This window comes from Tamandua tetradactyla, chromosome 12 (assembly GCF_023851605.1).
Source record: "Tamandua tetradactyla isolate mTamTet1 chromosome 12, mTamTet1.pri, whole genome shotgun sequence".
Lineage (NCBI taxonomy): Eukaryota > Metazoa > Chordata > Mammalia > Pilosa > Myrmecophagidae > Tamandua > Tamandua tetradactyla.
In genome coordinates, this window is record NC_135338.1 from 99515267 (window position 1) to 99542757 (window position 27491).

The 27491-nt window shown below is 48.9% G+C and overlaps 1 protein-coding gene across 2 annotated transcripts in view; it reads left to right on the top strand.

Annotated features, from left to right (window-relative positions):
* PDE8A (phosphodiesterase 8A) overlaps positions 1-27491 on the top strand; it is a 170742-nt gene that overhangs the window by 126517 nt on the left and 16734 nt on the right. For both annotated transcript variants that reach the window (XM_077124302.1, XM_077124303.1), the window contains exons 8-20: positions 1331-1468; positions 5734-5822; positions 7186-7237; positions 7333-7375; positions 11177-11254; positions 14081-14151; positions 14332-14496; positions 15472-15520; positions 15759-15894; positions 17414-17612; positions 21616-21833; positions 23629-23761; positions 27229-27396. In XM_077124302.1, the coding sequence (XP_076980417.1) occupies positions 1331-1468; positions 5734-5822; positions 7186-7237; positions 7333-7375; positions 11177-11254; positions 14081-14151; positions 14332-14496; positions 15472-15520; positions 15759-15894; positions 17414-17612; positions 21616-21833; positions 23629-23761; positions 27229-27396 (1539 nt within the window). The remainder of the gene's footprint in view (positions 1-1330; positions 1469-5733; positions 5823-7185; positions 7238-7332; positions 7376-11176; positions 11255-14080; positions 14152-14331; positions 14497-15471; positions 15521-15758; positions 15895-17413; positions 17613-21615; positions 21834-23628; positions 23762-27228; positions 27397-27491) is intronic.

Consider the following 27491-nt stretch of genomic DNA (forward strand, 5'->3'; position numbering starts at 1 on the left):
TTTTTTTTTCTTATTGATGCACAGGAGACCAGTTTTTCCTTAGAGGGTTAAACAGAACAAAATCTATAAAATATATAATATAAAATAACTTGTCTATAGATAAGAAAAAATACTAATAATTTCCAAGGTGCTAGAAAAAGCTCTGTAGAGTCACCAGTTCTGCATTCATTATCTCTTAGTTTTCAAGGGCAGTTTACATTTCTAGAAATTAACTGGAAATTTATTGCTTTTTGTATTTTTCTTATATTTCACAAATTTTAAAATGTAAAAAAGAAAAGAAATTAACTGGAAATAACTTTAAAATTCCAAAAGTAACAGACCAAATAATTACTTAATAAATTACCCATTATTAGCAAAGAGGGTTTACATAAGCAGCTTAAAATATGTAGTTTGTACTTTGAGAAGATACTCAGCAAGGGAGAGGTTCCTTCTGTCTGAGAATTAGCTCCGCCTTGACTCCCGCCGCCCTGTAATCTGACGCGTCACTCTTGGTGAAGGCCGGCTCTGCTGACCTTCAGAGGTGCCCCACGGGGCAGCACTGGGCACCGGCTGCGGGCGCGGGCCTGGCTTCCTGGGAGCCGGGGTTCACCCTGCCTTGGTGCTCTCCTAGTCATGTGACTCGGCTTCGTGTGACTGTTCCGGAGGGAGAAGTCCTTCCGTAAGCATGTTCTGAGGACTAAATAGATTAATGGGCTTCTGGTGCTGCCATAATGCCTAGCAAAGGAAGGGTCCTTGATAAACGTATCATTGTTTAATTGTCATCATCTTCATGAGCAGCACAATAATTGACACTGGTGATCGAGGTTTGTTTTCTTTGCTGAGCTTTCCCATACATTATCTCCAAGTCTTTTGGCCCTTTGTGAAATTTAACCATAAAGCCTTACATTAGTAAATGTTTCCTAGCCCATAGCTTGTTTGCCACACTCGTTATTCGTTCGAATCGTATGAGTGTTAGGTAGTAAGTAGTTCGTTCCTGCTACTCTGATGACAGCCTGAGACTCGGAGGGCTTTGGAGACCCACAGAGCTGCACAAGTAGCGTGGGGGTGTGAGGAGTCAGGGCTTCTCTGACCCCTAGCCTTTTGCCTTGTGGGCTTGGGGCATCCCTGGGGCATCCCTGGAGGACGCCCAACCAGGAGCCAGCAGGGCAGGAGCCTTTCCGGACCCCCGGATCCTTCGGAGGTTGTGCTCGAGCAGCATTAAAACTGCCTGCTGAGGGTCTGGCCTCTGCACTTCCCGGGGGATTATGAGGGTTCAGGCCAGAGACCCCCCCATCCTCTTTTTAGAATTTCTTCTACTTCACCTGATGCTTTTTCTTTTTGTCTCCCTCAGTATGCAAATCCTGCGTTTGAAACAACAATGGGCTATCAGTCAGGTGAATTAATAGGGAAGGAGTTAGCAGAAGTGCCTATAAATGAAAAAAAAGCTGACTTGCTCGATACTATAAATTCATACATCAGGATAGGCAAGGTAAGTAAGGGGTCAGTTCCTTTTTTAACTTGCACGTGACCATGAGGGAAAGAAGGCCGTAGAGCTCACTGAGTGTCGCAGGTTCTGGGTGGTCTCAGCTCTCCTCTTGCTGGTGCCGGGGAGAGTGGGTGGTGGGGCCCCTGCTGCCGCCTCTTTGCAGGTGAGGGAGCAGAGGTGAAGGCCGTGGGTCGTGGACCCAGTGAGCAGAGTGACTCAGTGACACCTGCAGTCACTGCTGTCTCTTTATAATGACTGGATAAGTTGATCTTTCCATAATTGAACTTCTAAGGGGTAGATTTTGGAAAGCAGTTCTGGGTAAAGGATTTCCAGTGAGGAGCCACACTCTCAGACACTGTGGAGCCCGGCAGTTCTCTGCACTTTATTCATTCGGTGTTTTTAATATCTGCTGTGTGTCAAGCCCTCTGCTAGATTCTGGTATAAAAAGAAGAGCAAAACAAAAATTTCTGCCTTTAGAGAGCCCATGTTCCATTGTGGAGAACTGACAGATACAAAGGGATCATTACAGAATAATAGGAGGAGGAGCAGATGGAAGGAAGAACCTTCCAGTGCCTCTGAACAGGGGTCCCTGGCCGCATCTCCCTGTCAGTGGGTTTTAGAACATGATGGTAAGGAGGAGTCTCCAGGTTTCCACAGTCAGTCTTGTTGCTTCCCACTCAGCTCTCTTTCCCTTTGGGAAATTAGGTAGTGACTGTTGATCCAGTTATTTGAAACATCTGAAAAATAGGGGTCATTTTCATCCCCCTCAGTGGGGGCCCAGTGGAAGTGATGCCCGCCCCCTTCGAGCGTTGGCCAGCACCTGTCCTGGGGCCCAGAACTGCAGGCAGCCGCTGGGCCAGTGTGCTGTGCAAAGCTCACACCTCCCACGTGGCCCGGCTCCTTGGAGACAAGAGCTCGCTGCCCTTTGCTTTCCCCTTGGCTCTGAGCACACGGGGTTGCCTTGAAATGAGAACAAGAAAAGGAAAGACTGGCAGCAAGGACCCAGCGCGGTACTATTGGGGAATGACAAAGTGGGGGCTACTCGTCCTGTTTTGCCTCAAGCTTTCTGTCAAGGATGATGCTTTTGTACCAAAGAGAGTAGAGGTCCTCTGGAAAGAGAAGTGAAGGCTGAGATGGGTGAAGACCCGCACGGGGGTACAGGGGCCCCGCATGGGTTAGATGCGGCGTTTCCCTCCGAGGCTGAGAAGGAGGCTTTAGGGGAGCAGCCATTCCAGACCAGGGCTGCATGGGGGGCAGCTTCCCCCCAGTCCTGGCATTGAGTCCCCTGCTCCCGTTGGGTCAGCCACTGGTTGTGTTTAATATGCTAAATTCAACTGGGGGTGATTCTGAGATGTCCAGAAGTTCTTGGGGAGAGGTAACGTGGTTGTGTGTCCTTTGCCAGTAATCTGCCCATTTGCTTGCAACTCTGCAGCGTGTAGGCTGTTTGCTGACTGCTCCTCTGAGGTGGGAGAGTATTCAGCTTTCTAATTCAGGCTCTCTCCGGAGAAGAGCAGCTGTGGAGGAGTCAGCTGGCCCTAGGGAACGGTGGTCAGTGAGGAGAGGCCAGATGTCTGTGAGGAGAGTGGCAGAGGAGAGACTGAGGAAGGGGTCAGTAAACGAGATGGGGGCACTGGAGGGTCCGATCCCAGGTGTGCTACTAAGTTGGATATTCTTTGAGGCGCAGGAGAGACTCTGATGATGGTCAAGCAATGAGCGTCCCAAACACTGCTCTCCATGACCTCTCCCCAGCCCGCCCAGGCCTTTCAGGCTCAGCCAGCGGCTGGCACCTGTCCATGCCCTTCAGGCTCAGCCAGCGGCTGGCACCTGTCCATGCCCTTCAGGCTCAGCCAGCGGCCGGCTCTTCTTCTGGGTAAAGCCGACACTGTTAGGTGCCTCGACTTTTCAGCCCCGGCACTCGAGCTTCCTTGAACCCTCATGTGCTCTTCCAGACTCTCCTCCCTCCTCTCCTCTCTCCTTCCCCAAGGCTGCTCTGTGAGGACTCTATGTGTATGCCTGGGGTCTTCCATCTTCTCAGAGCTATTTTCTCTTATCAATATTGAATGCTTTCCCCCCCCGAAATTGCCTTGTTCTTCCCTGGCATGTAATGGGTGCCAGATACATGTTGGGCGCACAGATGACTGCTGGCGCTAATGAAGTGCTGCTGCAGGGCCCTTTAGCGTTTCAAATCGCTTATCTTCCTTGGCTCTCCTGATCCTTCCCCTGAGCCTCCCCCCACCTCCCACCCCCGTCTCCCCCTCGTCTGCCTCTTCCTTCTGTTTCCTCCCACAGTCAGCAGAGCTCTGGCCTTTGTCCCCTGCCGTTGTCCTTAGAAAGCTCCTTAGTTGTTGGGCATCTTTTCTGCTCTGGGCAGATGCCGCACGCCTCCCTGGCCGTAGCCCCAGCCTCTTTTCACAGGCCTGGTTCAGCATCCTGCCATCAGCTTCAAATCAAGTTGTCTGACAGTGATTTTCTCTCATCCCCCGTAAACTAAAAGCCCAGTCCCTCTCCCAATCCCTGTTTTCTCTGCTCATGGACCATCCTTAGTTTCCCAGGCTTGAATGCCTAGAATGGCTTTGATTTCTCCTTGCCCTTTGGTCTCCTCCTCAAATCCATCACTAAGCCTCGATCTCTGCCAGACCCTGTCTTCGAGTGTTCCCTGCCGGGGCCTGACCTCATTCAGGATCTTCCTTCCACGCCCCGGGATTAGGATGAGCGCTGAGCTGGCCTTCTCTGGCTCTTTTTGATGACCGCCCTTTCTTGGTGCCAGTTTCGGTTTGCTAAAGCTGACGAAACACAATACACCAGAAATGAGTTGGCTTTTACAATGAGGATTTAATGACGTGCAAGTTTACAGTCCTAAGGCTATAAAATTGTCCAAGTTAAGGCATCAGCAGGACAGTGATGATGCCTCCTTCCTGAAGGAAGGCTGCTAGTGACCTGGGACTCCCGTCACCTGGGAAGACGTGGTGACACCTGCCGATTGTTCTGTCCTTGCTTTCAGCTTCAGGCTGCAACTGTGGTTTTCTTCCTGAACTTAACTTCTTCTCTTTTATCTTTTAGCTTGTCTGGCTTTCTCTCTCTGAGCATCTCTGTTTTTTTTTCTTCCTGTTTTTATCCTTTTATAAAGGACTCCAGTGAGAGGAGTGACCCACCTGGAAGAAGTGGGTCACATCTCCGGTAAAATAACCTAAATCCTGCCCCACAGGAGCGGATTAAAGAGACTGGTCTTTTCTGGGGCATATTGGGCTTTGGGCCGGCGCAGTGCCAGTCGCCTTAAAGAGCCGCATCAGTAGCCATCAGTAGTCCTCTGCTCCCCCAGGGGTGCTGCTTCCCCTGATGCCTTTACCAGAGGAGTTGCAAGGTGCATCTTACATCAGCATTTGCACCTGCCCCTCGGCTGATGCATGCGATCAGGGTGCGGGTTGCCGAGTTCGGAATCGGCCTTTTGTCTCAGCAGGGGACTCCAGCTAAGCCGACAGGGCTGCCTGGCTGGGCCCCTTTTCAGGTGGCTCCAGCTTCTCCCTGTGACCCCACGAGCAGGGACCACGTGCAGCCCCTTTTCTCTTATTCCCAGCTCACCGAGGTCATGCCCTGCCCGTGTTGCTCCTACAGACTGCAGTTCCATTCTGAGGAACTCTTCCCCACACAGGCGCCATCTTTCCTGGCCGTGGGGGCATGGCTAATGCGGTTGCATCCGTGGGTGTTGAGGCCTCGCCTGTGTCTCCTCCCTGACCTCAGCCCTGACGGCCCCTCCCTGCTGGAAGTCCCCGCCTTCCCTGTGGAAGGACCCGCCTTCCCTGTGGAAGGACCAAAACCCTCACAGACCCCAGAGGTTCTGTGAGCTGTTCTCCCCCTTGAGAAGCTGGTAGCATGACCCATGGCGGTGGCCCCAGAATGACCTCTTCTCTGCCCTGGTCCTGGAGTTCTCCCCATCTCAAATGCTGGGACGGGAGCCAAGACCCTCCTGAGTAGGAGGGGCTGCACAGTGGCAGCACGTGAGCGAGTAACGAGGGCCCTTGGTCACTGTGCCTGGGCCCCTCCTGCCGCCTGGACTGAGGCGCCCACACTGGTCAGCAGCCCAGAAGGGCGGTGGGCTTTAGAGGTGGAGAACGAATTGTCAGATTACCCAGAATCGTGTTTGGGGTTGGGATAGTTTTTTGTCCTAATTGTTTTAGCATTTAGTACATGAATCAGAACCCAACATGGGAATTGTTCTTAGATTGATGTTTTGAACACAAAGTGTAATGATGCTTACATTCCATTTATAGGAGTGGCAAGGAATTTACTATGCCAAAAAGAAGAACGGAGATAATGTACAACAAAATGTGAAGATAATACCTGTCATTGGACAGGGAGGGTAAGTGGAAAAAACAAGTACTATGTTTTGGGTTATTGCAAAATTTGCTTTGAATACTTAAGTTCAGAACTGCTTGCGAGAGTTTTTTTTAAACAAGCCTTGTCACAAGGACAGGGTGTGACTCTGGAGTGGCTTTCCAGGGTGGTGGCTCCTGGGCGTCTTCCCCACGGCCACAGCCTGGCCTCTGCCTGGTCGCCCTGAGCCAGACTCCAGCTGCATGGACACGCCAGAGACAAGTACTTACATCAGAATGTCAGTTTATCAAGCTTTGTGATGAGAACTCAGCTTGGGAGCCCCTATATTTAAAAGATTTTTATTTACTTTGATAGTATGTATGTTATTTTTGTATAGGTCTATCAAATTGGATTTTTAAAAATCTTTTAATTACTACTATTTATGGAAATATCTACATAAAACAGATGTAACTATAGATTGGAAAGTGACATATATCAGAAGACCAAAACTTTCATAAGCTTTGTCTCAGAATCTAAAAGAAATGATATGAAAAGTGGAAAATTGTGGATATGAATCGTAGAACACCCAACAGTAAAACATATAACCGTTAGAAATGACGAGCACAGGAAGCTGAATTTAAAGAGGAAACGCTTACAGGATGATGCTGGGGAAGCAGAGCGTAGAATCGAGCTCTCCATCCCGCAAATGCAAGCACGCGGACCACGGAGGCTGGACGGTCGGGCCCTCCCGGGACAGGCTGCGGGGCCACGTGGGCCCTGACGTCATCCTGGCCGTGGCCTTGCGGGGTCAGTGTCGTGCTGGTGTCCGTTTTACAGACGAGGAGACTGAGGCCAGGGGGGGAGGTGGCAGGGCCATCCGCAGACCCCGCGGGCGCGCTCGGCTGCGCGCCGCCCCCGCCCCGCGCTCCCCAGGCTTGGTGTGTGGTGACCACGTAGGAGGGGGACGTGGGCGAGCTGAAGGCGCAGTGGACAGAAGCGAGCAGCCGGCCCTGCTGTGGCAGGCCCGCGACCAACCCGCGTGGTCGTGGCGGCCCCGGAGTGGCTGTGCGCAGGGGACGCGGCGCTTCCACGCCGAGGCTTGGGCGGAAACGTGGCCGGGCACTGAGCGCGTTTGGTCGGATAACGCGCAGTACGATTTTCTAAACAGAAATTTTTTAATGTCCACTCTTTTGACTTGGGAACAATTTTACTGTATTTTTCTGAAGTCCCTTGTTTCCTGCACGGGCACCAGACGCTCCTGCCCCTTTTCTGGTGGCCTTGGCCACCACCCGCAGAAATGCTGTCCCCAAAGCCCTTTGTGTGATGAAAGAGAGGTGCTGTTCCCATAAGGCAACGTAGCTGCGAGTCCATCAGGTAGAGAGAAATAATGCATTGTTTTCTACTTGCAGAAAAATTAGACACTATGTGTCCATTATCAGAGTGTGCAATGGCTACAATAAGGTACGTAAGGAGAGCCGAGTCCCCAGCGTCCAGCAAGTTTCCTTTGTGGGATGACTAGACAATCAGAACTAATGGCTTTTAAAATTCATTTTCAGGCTGAGAAAAAAACTGAATGTATTCAGTCTGACTCTCAGACAGGTATGGTGCCCTGTATTCATTCTTAGGGTTGGCTGAGCTTATGGAGAGAAAAATAAAAAGAAATACTTTTGCTTTACTCTTGACCAGCTTGCCTCAGGCAGAGGTGGGACTGTGTTTCCCCGGCACCCTGGCAGCATTTCCCTCTTGGTTCCCGGGTTTTGTGCTGAGGGGTCTCGGCCCTGTGGGCGTTTGGGCAGGTCCCTGGTTGGGTTCTCCCTCCCCTGGGGAGTCTCAGCCTGCAGGGAGAGAGCTGGTCACCGCAGGTACGTGAGCTGTGTGAATAGGTGTTGAGTTCAGTGTGGCTTGGTGGCCTGATCGGTGCTTTCCGAGGCAGACAGCGCATTAGCAGGGGTGGTTTCCTTTCTCTGACGGCAGTCACGGCCAGCCTCCAGAGAGGTAGCTGGACCCCACCAGACTTGCCTTACCTCGTACCTGTCTCCTCGCTGTGCCTTGGACACCTCTACTCACCCCCACACCTGTTACTGCAGATGTTTTTCCCTGGCCTGGAACTACGTGTTTCAATTACCTGCTTCCTCCAAGGCTTCAGCAAGACACCTGCCTACACTGGTCCTCATAGATGAAGGGACTGGGCTGGCACATGCCAGCCCACCTTGCCTGGGCACTGGGTTCTGGTTACCCAGCTAGTCCGTCAGAGTCCCCAGGGAGAAGACCTTGTCTTCTGTCCCTCCATGCTTTTGGTAATGTGCTTTCTACAATACCAGAACAGTTCATTCATTCATTCTAGGAATGTTAATATGTGCTTTTCTGAGTACTTACTATGTACAAGTTACAGTTCTGAATGCTTTATATATTTAGTATATTTCATTGAAGCCTTGTAATAATCTAATGAGGTAGGGATTTTATAGATGTTTACTTTTTACAGATAAGGAAACAAAAAGCCCAAATAATTTACCCAAGAACTCTGTCTAGGAAGTGGCTGAGCTGCTGCTTGGATCTGGAATGGCTGAGCCCAAGGCTCCGAAGTGCTGGAGCAGTTCCTTTGACTGCCCTGTGGGCAGTGAGGACTTTAGTTTGCAGAGAAGAGAGACATTCACACAAAGAGACATTCACACAAAGCGAGTGATGAGCGATTGGCAGTGGGTGAGGCAGGGCCAGTGGCACTGTGTCGCTTGGAGAATGAGGGTGGGTTCCGCACAAAGAGGATGGACTTTGAAGAGAGGAGAGATGCTGAAGGAAAAGCTTCGAGAAGTAGACAGCTCGGAAGAGAGAAAGTATGAGATGTGTTCTAGAAAGGGCAAGTATTAGGTTTCTGACTAGTCTAAAGAGTCATAGCAGAAAGAGGAGTTTGGGTCTCAAGGATCCATTAGTTTAGGTAAGAAATTCAAATTTTCATCTATAGGCAGTGGGGCACCTCTGAGGATTTTTTCAATACAGGAGAAACAAGATAATATCTGAGCTCTAGGAGACCGTTTTAATTTCCTAAGCTGCTGAAAGCAGATATCATGAAATGGGTTGGTTTTAAGCAATGGAAATTTATCAGCTTACAGTTTTGAGGCTGAGAAAAATATCCAGATCAAGACAATGGTTTATTTAAAGACTGGCTGCCGGTGGGCCTCAGCTCCGCAGCCCATGGCCAGGTCGCACCAGCTGGTCTCTGCCTTCTCTTCCGAGTTTCACCGCTTTCAGCTTCTTGCTTCCTGGCTTTCCCTCTTTTGTGTCACCCCATTTCTAAATGACTGCAGTAAGAGCATTAAAACCCACCCTAGGCCATGCCTTTACTAAAGTAGCCTCATCATTGAGAGGTCCTACTTAGAGCAGTCTACACCCGCGGGAGTGGATAAGCTTTAAGAATATTATTTTCTGGGGTATATACAGCTTCAAACCACCCTCTTTTGAGCAGATCTATAGATTTCAAGGACGGAGGGCCCAGAGACAACAGAGGAGAGGCAGGTGCAGGGACGGGAGGGGTACAGAAGAGAGTGAGTCTAAGGTGATGGCTGCAGGAAGAAAGAGACGAGGCCGGGTGTGATGACAGGGATCAGAGGGAGGAGAGAGAGAACAGGTAGTTGAAAAGGTAATTCTGAGCCTAGAGACAGTGTCTGGTGACGTGGCTCAGGGAGGGAGGTTCTGGTTGAAGGAGGTGAGTGTGGAAAGTGATACCTGTGAGGCGCTGGGGATAGCTAGACCAGCGTGTCCTGTCATTTGGGCATCTGTTCCATGAGTATCTGCTCTCTACCTGCTGGGCACTGGAACTCAGAAATGTAAATTTTGCTGGTCAGCAAAAGCATTAACAAATAACACCAATGCGGAATGGTGAGATTGAGCCCCGGGATGAAGGGGGGAGCGTTTAGGAGATAGAATGCATGGATTTAGATGGCCAGTTGAAGGCAAGGAGGGGTGAGGAGTCATGGATGAACTTGTCTCTAACGTAGTGGGATAAAGAGCAGATTCAGAAGGAGATAATAGGTTTGTTTGAAGTCCCTGAGGGGTGTCCAGACGGAGGTGAGGCGTCCTCAGGTAAGATGCGAGTCTGGAGCTCAGGTGAGAAGCCTGGAGCAAGGCAGCAGCCCCGAAAGTAACTAAAGCTGCCAGAGGGAGTGGGAGCTCCTCAGGAGAGTGTATTGGCTGAGAAAAGAAGGCCTAAGGATGGAAACTTTGGAAACACCAGTTTGGCAGAGGAAGAAAAAGTCATGAAGAAAACTAGGAAGGAATAGTAAGAGAAAGAAGTGGAAGGAAAACCATGGAAGCCAAGGGTTTTTGAAAAAGTGATCAGTTGTGTCTTGCTCCACAAGTCAAGTCAGGTGAGAACTGAATTGGGGCCTTTAGGTTTAGCAGCAAGGAAGGTTCACTGTCAGTGCTTGTGTAAAAGAAAACTTTCCATACAGAGGGCCAGAAAGCAGACAGCAAGTGAAGCAGCAGAAACAGCAAGTGAGGAAGTTTCTCTGTGGTGGGCAGAGGAGAACGGAAGAGCTGAGTCTGGACCCTGTCTTCGAGCAGGGAAAGAAGGGGTTGCGGGAGAGGAGTCGGTGTAAGGCAGAGAAAACCCTGTTACGTGGAGGGGAAAATCTGAGCTGGGCTGTTGGCTCTGCCACGTACTCACCTGCAGGTTCCTTCCCAGTGTGCTCACAGTGAACGGGGCAGGGTGCCTCCCAGGGTGGAGGGGCCGTGAAAGCGCCCAGTGCCCTGCGCGGCCCTCAGCAGCTGGGCAGCAGAGTGGTCAGGGAGGCAGTCAGCCTCACTTCTTCCCTGGCTGGGGAGCGGCCAGGGAGGGAAGCGGTCAGGAACAGCTCGGTCTGAGCCTGGAAGAGTGGTGCAGCCACGGAGGGGCACAGAGGGAGTGCGCTGGCGAGGCCAGGTTAACTGTCGTTTGAAATGCGCCACAAGCCAGGTTCTCTGTGCATCCTTAGAAAGGAAGAGAGCAAAGTGCTTTTCTGGGATGTTTTAAAGCTTATATTATAGAGAAAAATTAATAAAAGTGTTTTTTCTTTGGGGCAGAGGTAGATGGGGATAAAAAATTTCCCACAAATTTACTTAGTTATATAGAAACGAGTAGGAGAAATCTCCACATTCAATTCTGCATTTTTTACTTTTGTTTTGGGACTCTGTAATAATGTAATCTGGAAACGAAGCACTTGTCTGTGATTGCACCAGGTGGGACATTTGGAAGGGCGGCTTAAAAACCCAGTTTTTCACATTCTGTTCTGTATACCTGTGATGTTTCTGGCATCTTAAATGGTGTTCTGATTCTTAAATTTCATTTAATTTTAGATCGGTAGCCTTTGTTAATATGTTGTTAAAATCCCTTTGAAGAGGTGATTTATAATTTAATTGTTTCCACAGATATTCAGACAGGCAAACATAAAGACAGGAGAAAAGGCTCACTAGATGTCAGATCTCTTACCTCTCGGACAAGTGACGGTAGGTGCCGTAGACAAGAGAAGAAAATATTACCATGTCGGTGTCAAACTCCTGTACAGCTGACCCCCCCCCCCCCAGCCTTATCTCCTGGGTTTAGGATTATGAAAGAGTCATTAAGCAAATACTAAGTTCCAATTGTAATTTAATCCTTTAAAAGATTATATAGATGTGTGACCCAAATGATCGGGTAGATTGTTTTGTGAATATAATACAAGTGGTTTGTAGATAATGTGGAGTTGAATGTTACTGCTAGCTGTGTCCTTTTTTTTGGTCCAAAGATGAATAGTGAAGCATATGGAGTTTGTTGTAGGGTTAAAAAGTCAACATTTCCAAGGCAGTGGCAGCTGAGATTATATACTTGGACTTAAGTGCCTGCCCTCATTACTTCGCAGGTTGGTTGTAAGGTACTGTCCCTTGCACAGGCTCTGCCCTGCTCTGGGTGGTGCCAGCAGGGAAGTCGTGTGGTGTTGCGGGCGAGAGAGCAGCTCGGGCCTCAGCACAGCCATGGTTCAGTCCCAGCTTCAGCTGCTCGCTGTGCAGCCTTGGGGTGGACTTGTGTTTCCTTACCTGTAAAGTGGAGACCCTGGTCCTGTGCAGATTCTGCGAGGACCCTGTGAGGGTTTAGTGAGCGTATGCTCACACATTGCCACACTTCCACTGTCCTCTGCAGCCCTTGGGCGGGGTGCGGCAGGCGTGTGGCACTTGTGCCCAGAGCCTCTGCTCCACCGATCACACTGTGACTACTCTGGGCCCTTTGGGTTGCCTTATCCGTTTCTGCATTTTTAATAGTTTAAAATTTTTCTTTTAAGTTTTTCATTTTCTAAAATCATTATTTCTTTTAAATGAGTTATAACTTGCATATAGTGATACTCACAGATACTAAGTGTTCAGTTCATTGAGTTTTGACCACTGGATATACCCGAAATAAATACTGGAAATCTGTACCTTTCACCCCTTAGAGCTAGTGTTTCAGTTTACCAAGCTGCCAAAAGCAGATATCATGCAATGTGTTGGTTATAAACAAGGGGATATATTAGTTACAAGCTTACAGCTTAGAAGTCTTGAAACTGTCCAAATCCAGGCATCATCCAGACGATGATTTCTTCCTGAAGACCTGCTGCTGGCGACCCTGGGCTCGCGTCTCGGCCCAGCACAGGCGCATCTGCTGGTCTCCCCCTTCTCTTCTGGGTCTCCTTGCTTTCAGCTTCTTCTGAGAAAGACTGGAGCTTCTTGCTCCTCTAGGCTTCCTCTCTGTCTTTCTCTGTATTCATTCCATTTATAAATAAAAGGGCTCCAGGAAAAGGATTGAGACCCACTCCTGGCCACACCTTCACTGAAGGAACCTCTGCACCCCAGGAATGAACTAGCTTTAGGAATGTGGTTTTCTGGGGTTCAAACAGTTCCAGACCACCACAGGTAACATTTTTTTTTATCTTCATAAATTAATTTTGCCCATTCTCGTACTACATATAATTGGCATTGTACAGTATTCACTCTTTTGTGTCTGGCTTCCTGCACTTGTCTTCCCCACTGCAGTCAGTCAGGTGCTTATGACAGGTTTAGAGGTTTCTCAATTCTGTTCCCTTCCATTGACCTTTTTGCCTGTGCTTTCACCAGTGCTTCACCATCACCTTTTGGTGAGTCTTGACATCAGGTACCGTTCTTCTCCAGGATTGTCTTGGCTATCGTAGAGCCTTTGCATTCCAATCATTCTTTAAGTTAGCTTGTTAGTTTATATACACACTTACACACTTTAAACTCCTGGGTTTCTGTCTTGGCCTGTCTGGAATCTATAGATCAATTTGAGGAAAACTGAAATCTCAGTAATTCTGTGTCTTTTAAACCATGAACATGTTGTGTCTCCATTTATTTAGGTCTTCTTTATTTTCTCTCAGTGGTGTTCTGCATTTTCATTATAGAATTTTGCACGTTTCATTAGATTTATGAGATGGTGATATTTTTTCGATTTAATGATCTTGTTGAGTAAAATTAAAAGTTGGCAAACCTGTGTTGGTCATCAAAATTAGATTTAAGAAATTTTGTTGGTCTCAAAATTTAAAGTGATTGAGAGCCCCTGAGTTGATTAACCTTGGACCGTGTCTCTCCTCAGGCCTCAGTTTCTTCATCTGTGAAATGGTGCTGGGGCATTAGGCCAAGGAGCAGTCTCTGCTCCTTTAAGGTCTGTGGTAAACAGCATTTGTCCTGACGGGGGCTTTTGACATACAGCTCTGTGAATATTTTTTTTCCTGCCGTACACTGCCCAGGCTTCCCCCATCCCCAAGGCTCACGTTGACAGGTGCAACAAAAAATTAACCAACTTGAAGATCCTAAGAGATCTGAAAGCTGCTTGCCTCATTTACGGTACTTATCTGGTCAGTCTAAATTAAGCATTACAATGCAAAGCACCAAAGGATGCCTTGAAGAATTTAACCCAGAATTCACAGTTCAGTTTATGCTGAGTTGTATTTATTGTTCCTGCCATATATGAACAAAGATTCGATGTAGCATTGTCTTCCAGAACATTTTCCCTCCTGGATAGTAGCTAGCTAGAGAATTGTTTATAAAGCCTTATTATTCAGAAGCAGAAAGCGCCTAGCTGTTTGGCCCTGCCCCCTGGATTGTGAGCCCCCTTATCCCTCTGGCCTGCAGGGCCTCGTGTGTCCCGGTGCCTAGAGCTGAGGACAGCAGCTGGGTAGGCTTGTCCCAGCGGGGGAAGCGCAGTGGCCACACCGCCCGGCCTGAGCCGCTCCTGAGGCCGCCGGGGTGGGAGGGGCGGCCCCGGGACCTGGCCGCGCACAGCCGACATCTGCCTCCCTCTCTCCACAGTTGCCCACCCGCGACGGCACTCCTCCATGGCCCGGATACATTCCATGACGATCGAGGCCCCCATCACCAAGGTGAAGTGGTGTGTCAGTGCGCTCTCAGGGGCAGGGCCGCCCCTCCCAGCAGAGCACTTGCGACAGGACTTTTCGTCCATCCTGCTTTAGCGTTACGCGCTCTGCCAGCCTCTCTCTGTCTGGACTGCATTCCTCTTGTCTTGACAGATTTGCAACTCGTATTTTCTTTCCACATCGTAGGTAATCAATATTATCAATGCTGCCCAGGAAAGCAGCCCCATGCCTGTGACAGAAGCCTTGGACCGCGTGCTGGAGATTCTCAGGACCACCGAGCTGTACTCCCCGCAGCTCGGCGTTAAGGAGGATGATCCGCACGCCAGCGACCTCGTGGGAGGCCTGGTGTCCGTGAGTGAATGCGCTGGCTGCTGGCCGGAGCCCCGGCTCTGGTTCTCTTGGAGGCCCCTACCTCTAGAAAGGCAGGAGGTGTGGAGCTCTGCCAGGTCTGAGCGTCTTCCTTGCCCGGCTTGGCTGCTCTCAGGCCAGACGCCGTCACCGCCTGCTGCCCACCCCTCTGGGGCCGCGGAGTGGAGTGGAGAGAGAGGGGCACGTCCAGACGGCACTTGGAGGAGTTCTCCAGTGTTGCTTAGGGGTCTCCCAGTGATTTATGTCTACCCGCTCTCCTAACTCGTACTTCTGAGATCACTTGATCTTATGTTTATGTTTAAATAAGGATTTAAACAGCGACCGTGGAGGGCGGGGTGGTTCCTAGTGAAGATGACGTCTAAACTGTGGTCCTGCCTGTTGGAGACAGATGATAAGGCTGGGAGGAGAGGGAATGATGCCTTAGGATGAGTCAATGAAAGAGGCAGGGGAGGAGAGGGGACCCCAGGCTTGGGTGTGCTGGGCCGGGAACCGTGGTGAGGCCCCAGCTCCCACTTCTCACCCTGGAGTCTAGCGTGGGGGGATGAGGGGGGCTAGAGGAATGGAAAGAATCTGGTTTTCCAAAGGAAGCCAGGTGCCCCGCAGTTGAGGAAAGTGGCCAGGAGTCTGTGGGGAAGGGTTGAGGGCATCGGGGACTTGTTCCTGAGGCCAGACCAGGCCTGGCGTGCAAGCAGATGTGCTCTCAAGCTCGCTTCCCTGCTGTTGACTGTCCCTGAGTTTCGCTTCCAGAAGAGCCAGGCCTTCCCGGCATCGAGCTGCAGGGCTCTCCAGTGACAGAGTTCAGGGTGGACCGCAGGGATGGCCGGGGGGCGGGGCTTGGAGTGGACTGATGGACAGGCCTGCCCTTGAGCTGTCCTCTGGGACAGACCATCTCTGGGATTTTCAGGCAGCAAAAAATAGTTGTGCCTTATCTTTTTCTTGTTTCTTGGTTTTTATCAGGATGGTTTACGAAGACTATCAGGGAATGAATGTATTTTTTCAACAAAAAGTAAGCTTTTTAATTTTTTTGATCACTAGCAATATAACAAGTTAAGCTTGAGTAATGAAACTAATTTTTCTCAGATAAAAATCTCCAAGTAATTTTTCTTACCAATAAGAAACATCTTTGTATGTCTTAGAGCCTCAGAAACAAAGCAGTTGTCCCTCGAAGCAGTACTGTGCTGCCAGAGAAATAGTTAATGTCAAAAAGCCTATTAATTTTTTCTCCAAATTTCATCATTTTGCAGGCCTTCAGCAGGCCCCAGGCAGCATAATCACGCCCATCTCCCTTCGCGATGTCCCACTGCGCATAGCTCGGGCCATGGAAAATGAGGAAAACTGGAACTTTGACGTTTTTGACCTAGAGGCTGCCACCAACAAAAGGTGAGTCCCTGGGGCTCGGTGGAGCGAGGTCTGGGGTCATGGCCGGAGCGGAGGTCACTGCCTAAAGGTGGGGCTCTGCCCAGAGCTGGTCCTGGTCAGGGGGGGCCGCAGGCCAGCGGGCGCTCTCATCCGTGGGGCCCGAGCCTCAGTTGGGGTCAGTGAGAAGCCAGGAGGGGGGGCTCTGCCTGGCCACGATTCGTGTGGAGACCGCTGATTCCTGGAAAGAATGAAATTAAGCAAGTGGCTTACTCTCTCCAAATATCGGTTTTCTTCTTTAAAACTAGGATATTAGTTTCTTCTTTAGGTGGCGAGTTGTTCAGTCGCAGCAAAGGGCCCCTCTGAGGGCCCGGCGCCCACGTCTGCACCCGCACTCGGCGTGAGCTGCCCGAGGTCGCGGTTGCCGTGTGCTGTGGAAGGCCGGCACGCCTCGAATGCTGGCCGCTGTGGTCTGGGTGGTCACGCAGGGTGAGGGTGCAGCTGGGATTGAACTCCGGTTTTGTGCTTGGTGGAGAAGAGCTGTTAACTGAAGGGGGTGGGTTGACGTGGCCCGTGGGGAAGGCGTGTCTGCGGAGCCCCATCCAGCGAGGCCGTCCTCGCTGTTCTGGTGGGGCCTGAACCTGGCAGGCAGAGGCACATGCGTGGTTGGACCACGGATTGGCTCGTCTGCTCTTGTCTCAGAGTCGGGGAACTGTCCCCTAAGACAGCACCCCCTTTGCTCATGCTCCCCGTGAGTCATCCTGCTGTCACATCTACTTCCCATGTGCCCCAGCGAATGGACCGCCTCTGACAGTAGGAAAAAACACTCCCACAGCAAGTGAATCAGGACCTGCTTTGTGGCCTGTTCTCAAGTGAATCGGGCCGAGGCAGGGCAGTGGAGTCCTGCTTCCTCTGGATGCCAGCTCAGCAGGACCTAGTTCCTAGGCACAGGCAGGCGCTGGGCCATGGTAACTTCTCCAGTAAGGCTCTGATGTGGTGGTCGGTCACCTTCGTGGGAGAAGCCCCTCACACTGCAGCGCCCGCCTCCAGACCGCAGCGATAATTACGTGCTGAGGATGACTGTCTGGCTCATGCCCAGTCTTTAGGGAATGTTATGTTCTTCCAAGTAAGACGCCCAGCAGTGACGCAGGCTCAGCAAGTCTGGAGGAGAGGACAGGGCTCAGAGCGGCACAGGTTTAGCCCGGCACAGCATTGCGAGGCATCCACCAGTGCAGACAGGATCAGGGCAGTGCAAGCCTTGCACCAGTGAACGGGGAGCTTCAGAAGGGAGCGCTGACCCCTGGAGCCTTTGTGGGCAGTTCTGTCTCCCTGGGGCACCGTGGCTACCCGAAGGAAGGACTTGGGCCTGGGTTCTACCTGGTGCCTCGGCTAAGGGGAGAGAGGGCAGCAGAGCCGAGCGCGGGCCTGTGCCTGCCCTGCACTCCCTGAAGCTTGGCTCAGATTTGCTTCTTGGATCTGAGTATTCAAGGCTCAAAACACTTTTCTCTGTTGCCTCATTTGTTGTGTGTGTTTTTCCCTGTAGGCCTTTGATTTACCTTGGACTCAAGATGTTTGCTCGCTTTGGAGTCTGTGAATTCTTAAACTGCTCTGAGTCGACAATGAGGTCATGGTTACAGATTATTGAAGCCAATTATCACTCTTCTAACCCTTACCACAACTCGACACACTCTGCTGATGTGCTCCACGCCACTGCCTACTTCCTCTCGAGAGAGAGGATAAAGGTGAGTGGCCGTTTTGCACGCAGGAGCAGCGGGCAGGGCCTGCTGCCTCCCCTGGACGAGAGTGAGGCCGTGTGACCAGCCCCTGCAGGTGGGCAGCCCGGCACGAAGGCTGTGGCGGCGAGAAGTCCGCCAGGAGACCACGTGGTGGCTCTGAAGATTTGCGGTGTCCCTTCACGACGTGGTCCCCACTGTGTCTCCAAGTGCGGTCAGCAGGAGTTGTCCCGTGGGGAATGCCAGTGAGGACAGGAAGGGGCTGCGGGTCAGGGGGGCTGTTCTGAGGACCCCTCCTGATAGCCCACAGGCAGCAGGGGCTGAGACCAGACTCGTCTGCCTCCCCTCGCCATCCTCCCACCTGTCTAGCTTGTCCGGTCCGTGGCTCCTTCGTTCTACCAAATAACCAAGCCAGAAACCTTGGTATCCTCGGTCCTTCTCTCTGGTCAACTTCCTGGTGTCCGGCTGACTATCCCCAGCCTATTCTAACACCTCAATGGTCCCAGATTCAGCCCCTCATAATGCCCCTCTGCTGTCCCAGTGAGGACCCCATCGGCTCTCCTGGAACTCCTGACTGTCTGTGTCCTGTGGAGCTCACTGCACACTGCTGCTGACATCATCTTCCTGAAACAGCAGATCTCACCGTGTCACTCCCAGGAGCAGTTCCTGTCTCCTGTAGGACTGAAACTTTAAAACGCCACAGTAGGGGTGCTCAGAGGGCCTCTGTGGTACCTCCAGGTTCTCTCTCGCCTTCCCCACCCTGTGCAGGCCAGACCATGTTAGTTTCTGAAGCTCGCTGCCTCTCACATCTTTGCCTGCCTTCAGGGACCCATGTCAGTCTTCTTTTCTCAAGGAAGCCTTCCCTGGAGTGCCTCTGGCCCCCAACCCCAACCCCAGTGCCTCCCCCACGTTCCCGTGGACTCCTGGGAAGGTTCCTGATTTCAGTGGGTTAGAAGGACTGTCCACTACTTGGACCACAAGCTCCTTTTTCATCTTGAACCCCAGGCCTCAGGCCTGTTCCAGTCCAGTGCATCGTGCCCTGGAGGAGAGTGGGGACCTTCGACTCAGAGGCGCGAGGTTCTGGGCTCCAAGGAGCAGGCTCAGCGGCCTCTGGCACCCGCTGGTGGCAAATCAAAACTGGCTCATGGATTGCCTTTAGTAGCTCTGGCTTTGAGGCAGCATGAGAAAAAAGGGGGGTGGGGGATGTAGAGAAAACCAGAGGGGAGAGGAGCTAAGGTCAAGGAACTTTGGGCCATGAAAGCAGATGCTCCTGTGTGTGTGGAGGGGCATGTTTGTCCTGGAGGCAGAGGGCAGGTCATCGGTCTCGATTCAGGAAGAGTTCTCATGTCCCAGGCCTTGGGCAAGACGGAGCATGTTCCCTAGGGATTGGGGAGGGGGTTTCCTGGCTGCCACCCCATTATTCTGAAGAGGTTGAACATGTGTCCCAGAGACGGCAAAGAATCTGGGTGCCACCCAGATGCTTGGGGTGGGGGGAAAGGTGGTCTCCCTAATGTTCCCCAGTGTTGTAACCCCCATCACAGTGTTTGGAGAGGACAAGGCCACTGCGTAGTGGAAAGGGTGGGGCATCTGCTTTCTAAAGCCCTGAGAATGAATGGCTCTCCGACTTTGACATCTAATGGAGTTTGTCTTGCAGGTTTTTGGAATCGTTTAGCCTATGTCTACTTCTTCTTTGTATATTGTATATTGGAAGCAGATAACTTCATCAGCATGTGAAATCCTTCTATGGCTGATCATGTCTGTGGTCAGCTAAGGGGAGTGCCTTCACAATGAGTGACATTCAGTTTAATTAGGAGGAGGTTTAAGAGAGAGAAAGGTCAGAATAGAGCTCAGTAGCTCAGACCAAGACGCCTGGAGATGCAGAAGAATCCAGGGAAAGCCATTTGCACCCAGATGCCAGAAGGGAAGCCCAGCAGATGTCACCATGTGCCTTTCCATGTGACAGAGAAACCCAGGGGAAGGCCAGCTGCCTTATAAAAGCCAGTCCATTTCTGGTATATTGCATTCTGGCAGCATTAGCAAACTAAAACGTGCAAATGTGCATTCATTTTGACATACCATACAATATATCTGCTTAAAATTAAAACTATTAAATTACTAGATGTTTTAGTTTGCTAGCTGCCAGAATGCAATATACCAGAAACAGAATGGCTTTTAAAAAGGGGAATTTAATGAGTTGCTAGTTTACAGTTCCAAGGCCGAGAAAATGTCCAATTAGAACAAGTCTATAGAAATGTCCAATCAAAGGCATCCAGGGAAAGATACCTTGGCTCAAGAAGGCAGATGAAGTTCAGGGTTTCTCTCTCAGTGGAAGAGCATGTGGCGAACACAGAGTTTCTCTCTCATCTGGAAAGGCACATGGTGAACACGGTCAGGGTTCCTCTCTCATCTGGAAGGATGCATGGCAAACATGACGTCATCTGCTAGCTTCTTCTCTCCTGGCTTCCAATTTCTTAAAGCTCCCCAGGAGGCATTTTCCTTCATCTCCAAATATCGCTGGCTTGTGGGCGCTTGGCTTCGTGGTGCTGCAGCATTCTCTGCTCTCTCTGAATCTCTTTCATTCTCCAAAATGTTTCCTCTTTTATAGGACTCCAGAAACTTATCAAGATCCACCCAAATGGGTGGAGACATGTTGTCACCTAATCCAGTTTAACAACCACTCTTGATTAAATCACATCTCCAGTGACATGATCTGATTAGTTTCAAACATACAGTATTGAATAGGGATTATTCTGCCTTTACGAAATGGGATTTAGATTAAAACATGACTTTTCTAGGGGATATACATCCTTTCAAACCAGCACACTAGATAAAATCCTTCTTTTCAAGTGTCCAAAGAACATTTCTAAAAACAATCTTATGCTAGGACCACAAAAAATGTCTTGATAAACTTCAAAGTTTCATAAGCTATATTTTCTAACTATAATACAACAAAACTACAATTTAATAACTAAAGGTTAAAAATGAGAAAATATTTTTGAATAATTTAGGGGTCAACAAGGATAAAACCCTAAATGATAGGTTACTTAGGAAACAATAAAAAAATAAGAAATCTGTAATAAAACTTACAGAATTAAGCCAAAGGTATATTTAAAGGTATATGTTCATAGTTTTGAAATACTTTCATTACTTAACAAAAAGGGGGAAAAAGAACATGGGAAGATCCAAATGATAAGTGAAAAGTGGTTCTTTGAAATAACCAAGAAAATAAAGTTCTAGCCAAACTAATCAAGAAATTAAATAAAAAACAAAACAGAAATAGACAAATTGGTAGTGGAAAAAGATAGGAGAAAGCTCCTTTACACATCTATGCTAATTCAAGAGTCTTAAAATAGGTGGTTTTCTAAAAATAAAACTTTTAATCAAATTGATGGAAGATAAAAACAAACAAAAAACACCCAAGAGGTCATTGACTGTGAATGTAATTTTGTAACCTGTTAACTAATTTCTTCAAAATCTGGCTCCTGACCCGGATGGACTGATGAGTTCTTAACACCCACAAGGAGACTTTCCGTACTACGCAGACGCTTCGGGAACCTGGGCAGAGATGGAAGGAAGTCTTCCAGACAGTTTTACCAGACTCACGAGCCCTGACGTCAGCCTGACAAAGGCAGCACAATCAGTCTCCAGTTTATTTACCTGATAATCCCTTAAAAAACTGTTTCTCTTTTATTCAGTCTTAACTGAGTAATATTAGTTTATGTTGACCTAAGTCAGTAGCTCAGACTAAGGAACATATTTTGTGACGAGTCTATAGAAAGACTGAGAAGGTGACTTACCTCTGTTGAGGACAGACTTGTGAGAGAGACTGAAAACCAGACAAGGTCCTTCTGAAAACACATGCAAAGATGCAGCTCCTTGAGAGTGGGTACAGGAGATTATACACGATATGCTTTTCCCAGAAATTTGAAATATGCCTACCATGGGCAGAAAAGAAACTATAGGGACGGCTTCTTTGCATAACTCTGGTTTTTAAAAGATCATTTGTTTTTAGCAAACTCTGGACCCAGTTGACGAGGTGGCTGCCCTGATCGCAGCCATCATCCACGACGTGGACCACCCCGGGAGAACCAGCGCCTTCCTGTGCAATGCTGGGAGTGAGCTGGCTGTTCTGTACAATGACACTGCTGTGCTGGAGAGCCACCATGCAGCCCTGGCCTTCCAGCTCACCATTCGTGATGATAAATGCAACATCTTCAAGAACATGGAGAGGTAAGAATGAGGGCTGGGGAAGTGAGTGCATGTTGGTTCCTCTGTCCCTCCTTTTTAAAAATATCTTTATTGAGTTATAATGCATATACCATACAGTTCACCCATTTAAAGTGGTTCTGTATATTCAGAGTCGTGCAGCCATCACCACAATCGGTTTTAGAACATTTTCGTCATTTCAAAAAGAAATTCCAAGTCCTAATGCAGTCACTTCCCATTTCCCCCTCAGTTCCCCTAGCCATAGGCAGTCACTAAAGCATTTGTCTATGGATTTGCCAGTTCTGGCCATTTCATATAAACGGCGGTCTTTCTTAACTGGTTCTTTCACTTAGCATGCTCTGTCGGGCCCCTCACTTCTAGGTTTGAGGCATGGATTCCATGACACCTACCCAGTAAGTAGTCCCCATCAAACTACAACTGAGGAAGCAGACAGATTTGTCTCTTGCCATTTCAAGAAAACAAAGGATAAAACTGACGTCTCAGCTCTTTGAGACCCGGGCATGATCATCTTGCTCCTCTGCCTGGAACGCTCCACTTTGCCCTCCTTTGTCCAGCAATTTCTCCCTGGAGTTGTCTACATATCACATCCTTGGGGGATGCCTTTCCTGACCCACAGAGCTGTTGTTAAATTCTTTAATTATTCAGTCCCACATTCCTTTATGGCACTTTTCATCTTTTTCACTGATGATTTCTAATTACTTGTTGAAGGTCATTAGATTCTTAGGCTCTGGTACAAGTGCATGCCCTTGGTGCTTTGCACAGTAGTTGTTTACAGTAGGGACTTAAGTATCAGCAGGAAGAAGGAAGAGGTGGTCCATCATGAGGAATACTAATTGATTTGGATTTTTTAAAAGAGGGTATTCCTGCTTTTATAGAACTCTTTTCTGCCATCTTCTAGGATTTCAGAGGTGGAACTAGAATAGGTATTATCAATATTTACTTGTAGGTACATCAGTTTACATCTGGAAAAGTACACAAGACCTTCAAAACTGGTTTTCTCCAGAGAAAGGAACTGAGGAATTGGAGAAAAGGAGTTGAATGGAGAACTCCATACCTTTAAAATTTTGAATTATATGGATTGTCTCTTCAAAAAATAAATTTAAAAAATGAAAAAAAAAACAAAAACAAAGGCCTGGAGAGCTATTAAGTACTCCCTGTGATTTTTCCAGCTATATCAAAAAGGTCTACTACCCTCCAAGTTCCCTTTACACTAAAATTGTTGGGCCTCCAGGTACTTGCATGGATAATACATTCACTTAGAACCACATCTCCATCTTCGTTAAGAGAACTGACTTGGAATAAAATAAAACATAGTGGGACAAAACTCTGAAATCTGTTCTACAACTAATTGTTGTGGTGTGCTTTGAAATTTATTTATTTTTGTCTATGTGTTATTTTTCACACAAAAAAAGGAAAAAGTCAATTGTGATGATAAATGCACAACTATGATGATATTGTGAACCACTAATTGTACACTTCGGATGATTTCATGGTATGCAAATATATAATGTATATAAATAAATTGCATTAAAATTTTTAAAAGAACGTATTAGAGGGTGAACTAAGAACTATTTGCATTATATATGAGTGCAATGTAACATCTCATCTATAAAGACGTGCCCATGAAGTTCTGATTGTAACTTCTGTTCAGCTTCCCCTTGCTAACACTCTAGGTGCTAACCCATAACTTCCACAACACTGGAATTCTAACCGAAGTGGACACCTGCCCTGGATAATAGGTTGTTTTCGTGAGTACCTGTCCGGTCTGTAGTAGCCTGTCATTTGTTGTCTCAAACAGGAATGACTATCGGACACTGCGCCAGGGTATTATCGACATGGTCCTAGCCACAGAAATGACAAAGCATTTCGAGCATGTCAACAAATTTGTCAACAGCATCAACAAGCCCTTGGCAGCACTAGAAGAAAACGGGGTAAGGGAACCTTGCTGTAGAGAGAACCTTGTTTGGGTCCATATGTGTTATGGCGACGTGTGATCTAGGATCACGGTGTGACAGATTCCTGCACTGGGCTCATTTAATTTAGTTTTCAATGGACAGAAATTATTTAAAGTAAAAAAAGCTTAGCAAAAAATTTCAAATAGATGCAAAAACTCTGAATAAAGGGCAAATTTTAGATAAACAAAACTTTAGACCGGACCATTCTTGCACCCTTTCTCACAGGTGCCCCCTTCCCTCCCCCTTGGGCATCCTGGGGCCAGGTAGAGCCTTTGAGGTCTCTCACCTGCCACTCCTCGCTCTGGTGGCAGCGCCTTCCTGGAGGGCCACGTCATGGGAGGGGGTGCGTCGGAAGGACCCTGTGTTCGAGTTATCCCTGCATCACTTCTGGATTTGAGGTATCAAGTCCACAACACTGTCAAGTTGAACGTTGAGCCTCTCACCAGGCAGGCGGCCGCAGCTGAGGTGGCACACTGGTCTGAGCGCTGATCCTTGTTCTCCACCCTCCAGTCTATAGGGAACGTAACAAGTCTCAAGGCATAGGCGGGAATGCTGGGCGTGGGGAGCACCTAATAATGGCACCTGTCACACTAGGTTCATTGTGAGCCCAGCAGCCCAGAGAATATGTTCTCCTAGGGCCGTCTTCTTGGAGGTCCTTTTATCTACCCCATGTCCACTGAGCATTTTGGCTTCAGCTCACAACCTTGCCTCCCTATCACTAACACCTCTCAACCTCTAATATTGCTTTACTTTCCTAGGCTGCTGAAAGCTGATACCTTGGAATGGGCTGGCATTAAACAATGAGAATTTATTGGCTTACAGTGTGAGGCCATGAGAATGTCCAGGTCAAAAGCGTGATCAAGATGACGCTTTCTTTCAGAGACTTGCAGCAGCAACCTTGGTTCCTCTGCCACGCAGCAAGGCCCATGGTGGCGTCTCGTGGCCTCTCCCTGCTCTTCCAGGGTTTCGTTCCTTTTAGTTTCTCGCATCCGTGGTGTGCTCTCTTCATCCCCTTTATAAAGGACAAGGAAGAGGGTTAAGACACTTCCTGATTGATGCAGGCCACACCCTAACTGAAGTAACCCCATCAAAAGGCCCTACCTGCGATGGATTTACACTGAGCAGATCCAAGAGCATGTGTGCTGGGGCACGTACAGTTCCATACCACCACAGTAATCATCCTAAGATTTTGCTGTGCCCTGGCCTGACCTTTTCTCTTAGGCTACCATCATTCTAACTCCATTTTACTTCAGCAGTTCCTTTATTTGGGCATGCCCAGGCCTTGTCTATTCTCTGACTTTCTAGCCTCTTACCCCTTCACACTCCTCCTTAACATGATGTTCAAACCTGTTGGGAACCCTGCTCCCTTGGCTCTTCCCTGTTCTCTCAGTTTATCAGCCTGCTCCTGACTTGACTGCCTTGCAGGAACTTTAAGTGCAGAGGTGCCCACGGCAGCTTCTTTCACTGTGCCCTGCCCTGCCATCCTGGAGGGGGCTGTCTGTCACCCAGGCCACTGTGTCTGACTGATTCCAGATTCTAGAAGGAAACCATGGACTTACAGGTGTGGTCCCCTCCACCTAACCTGGGCAGTTTCCATGCTCAGCTGAGTCCTCTACTGTTCTAGTTTGCTAACTGCTGGGATGCAACACACCAGAGATGGCTCTTAATAAAAGGGGATTTATTTCGTTAAAAACATATAGTTCTTCAGAGGAAAGGCAGCCAACTTCCAACTGAGGTTCTTTCTTACGTGGGAAGGCACAGGGTGATCTCTGCTGGCCTTCTCTCCAGGCCTCTGGGTTCCAACAGCTTTCCCCGGGGTGATTCCTTCCTGTATCTCCAAAGGCCTGGGCTGAGCTGCGAGTGCTGAGATGAGGTATGCTGAGCTGCTTGGGCTGTGCTACGTTGAGTCTCTCATTTAAGCACCAGCCAATTAAGTCAAACATCATTCATTGCAGCAGGCACGCCTCCCAGCCGACTGCAGATGTAATGAGCCACAGATGAGGTTCACATACCATTGGTTCATGTCCACAGCAATAGAACTAGGTACCTTCACCTGGCCAAGTTAACACCTGAACCTAACTACCACATCTACTCTGCTTGAAAATCATGTATTTCATTTCTCTTGTCAATATTTGGGATACTTGGGGTTACTTCTGAGAGTTAGACTGGAAATTGACACTCAGTGGTTCAGGGTGGGTAGAGAGTAGTCTCACGGCTGGCAGCACTGAGCTGCACTTACACTGGAGGCCACTGTTGATACATTGGAAGGAAGGAGGGTCAGAGCAAAGCTGATTGACAGCAGGACTTGGAAGAAGGGTTGCCGGCAAGGTGGCGTCGCTCCTGCCCTTCCTGGCGCCCTCCTGGACGCCGGGCGCCACCTCGATGGCGGACCCCCCACAGAGGGGCCACCAGGCCTTCTGGACACATTCAGACCACATGACCAGCTCCTTGAGAGAAGCTGCCTGATGGGCACAGCGTCAGTATGAGATAGCCTTGCTTCCACTTTGATGGTGCTCTCTGCTCCAGTGCCCCCTCTTCCAACCAGAATTCTCTCTAGTGAGCCTGCAACCAGAGGCTCCGTTAAATCGTGAGTGAGCTCCTTGTGAAGCAAACAGCATGTGGCACTGAGTTCTTGTTCTGCTCAGCTGGTAGCTTTGGACAAGTCACTTCACCTCTCTGAAGCCCAGTGTTCTCATCTGTAAACTGTAATGCTGGGCAGGCCATGGCGGCTCAGTGGCAGAGTTCTTGCCTGCCATGCCGGAGACCCAGGTTCAATTCCCTGTGCCTGCCCATGCAAAAAAATGTAATGTTAAATAATAAATCTTACATGCCTGCCACAGATGTTATGAATGCAGGTCAAAAGAAAACAACTTCGTCCCTGTATAGACCATAAAAGGATAGGGCAAACTGAGGGAGTGTCGTATGTGACGTGGTCTTGGCATACTGAAGGCTAATTCCCAGACTCAGGTATCACTGGGTTGCGTTTGGGATGGGGCTGTGAGCAAGAAGCCTGGTGACCACAAGGGTTTTTTTGTCATGAGGGCAGAGGAGTATTATGTATGTTATATAATACTCTTTTTTAGAATATATGATAAAAGATAAAACCAGTCTCTGGGTTCTTTATTACCAAAGGAGAGAGAGTGGAACAGAAAGAAAGGGCTACTTTGAGAAAGATTTGGAGAGAAGGAAAAAGGGCAGATTAACTGCAGTGGTATCTCTCTACTCCCGGGACCTACTGGAATCTCTCTGAGTCTTGGTTTTCCCCTTTGTAAAATGAGGGGCCAAGCTCAAAGCTGAGAGTGTCCTCGGGGTCCATTTTTTGTAACCCTTAACTTACAGATCCTGGCCAGTGCATATTTGTACTCAAAGTGAGGCCACACTGGTAAGAGAGCTTGGAACCTGGAGACCTATTTTTATTACTTAGAATCCCACTCATGTTTTAGGAAACTCATAAAGATGAGAAAGATATAACCACTACGCTCAGGACTCCAGAGAACCGCATTCTGATCAAGCGAATGCTGATTAAGTGTGCCGATGTGTCCAACCCCTGTCGGCCCCTGGAGCACTGCATCGAATGGGCGGCACGCATCTCAGAAGAGTATTTTGCTCAGGTAAGCTCTTCTCTTAAGTTCCCTGAATTATAAGGTAAAGAGGGTTTCACTAAAGACCTCTTATCAGAGCCAAGTTGTCAAAGCACCTGTCATGG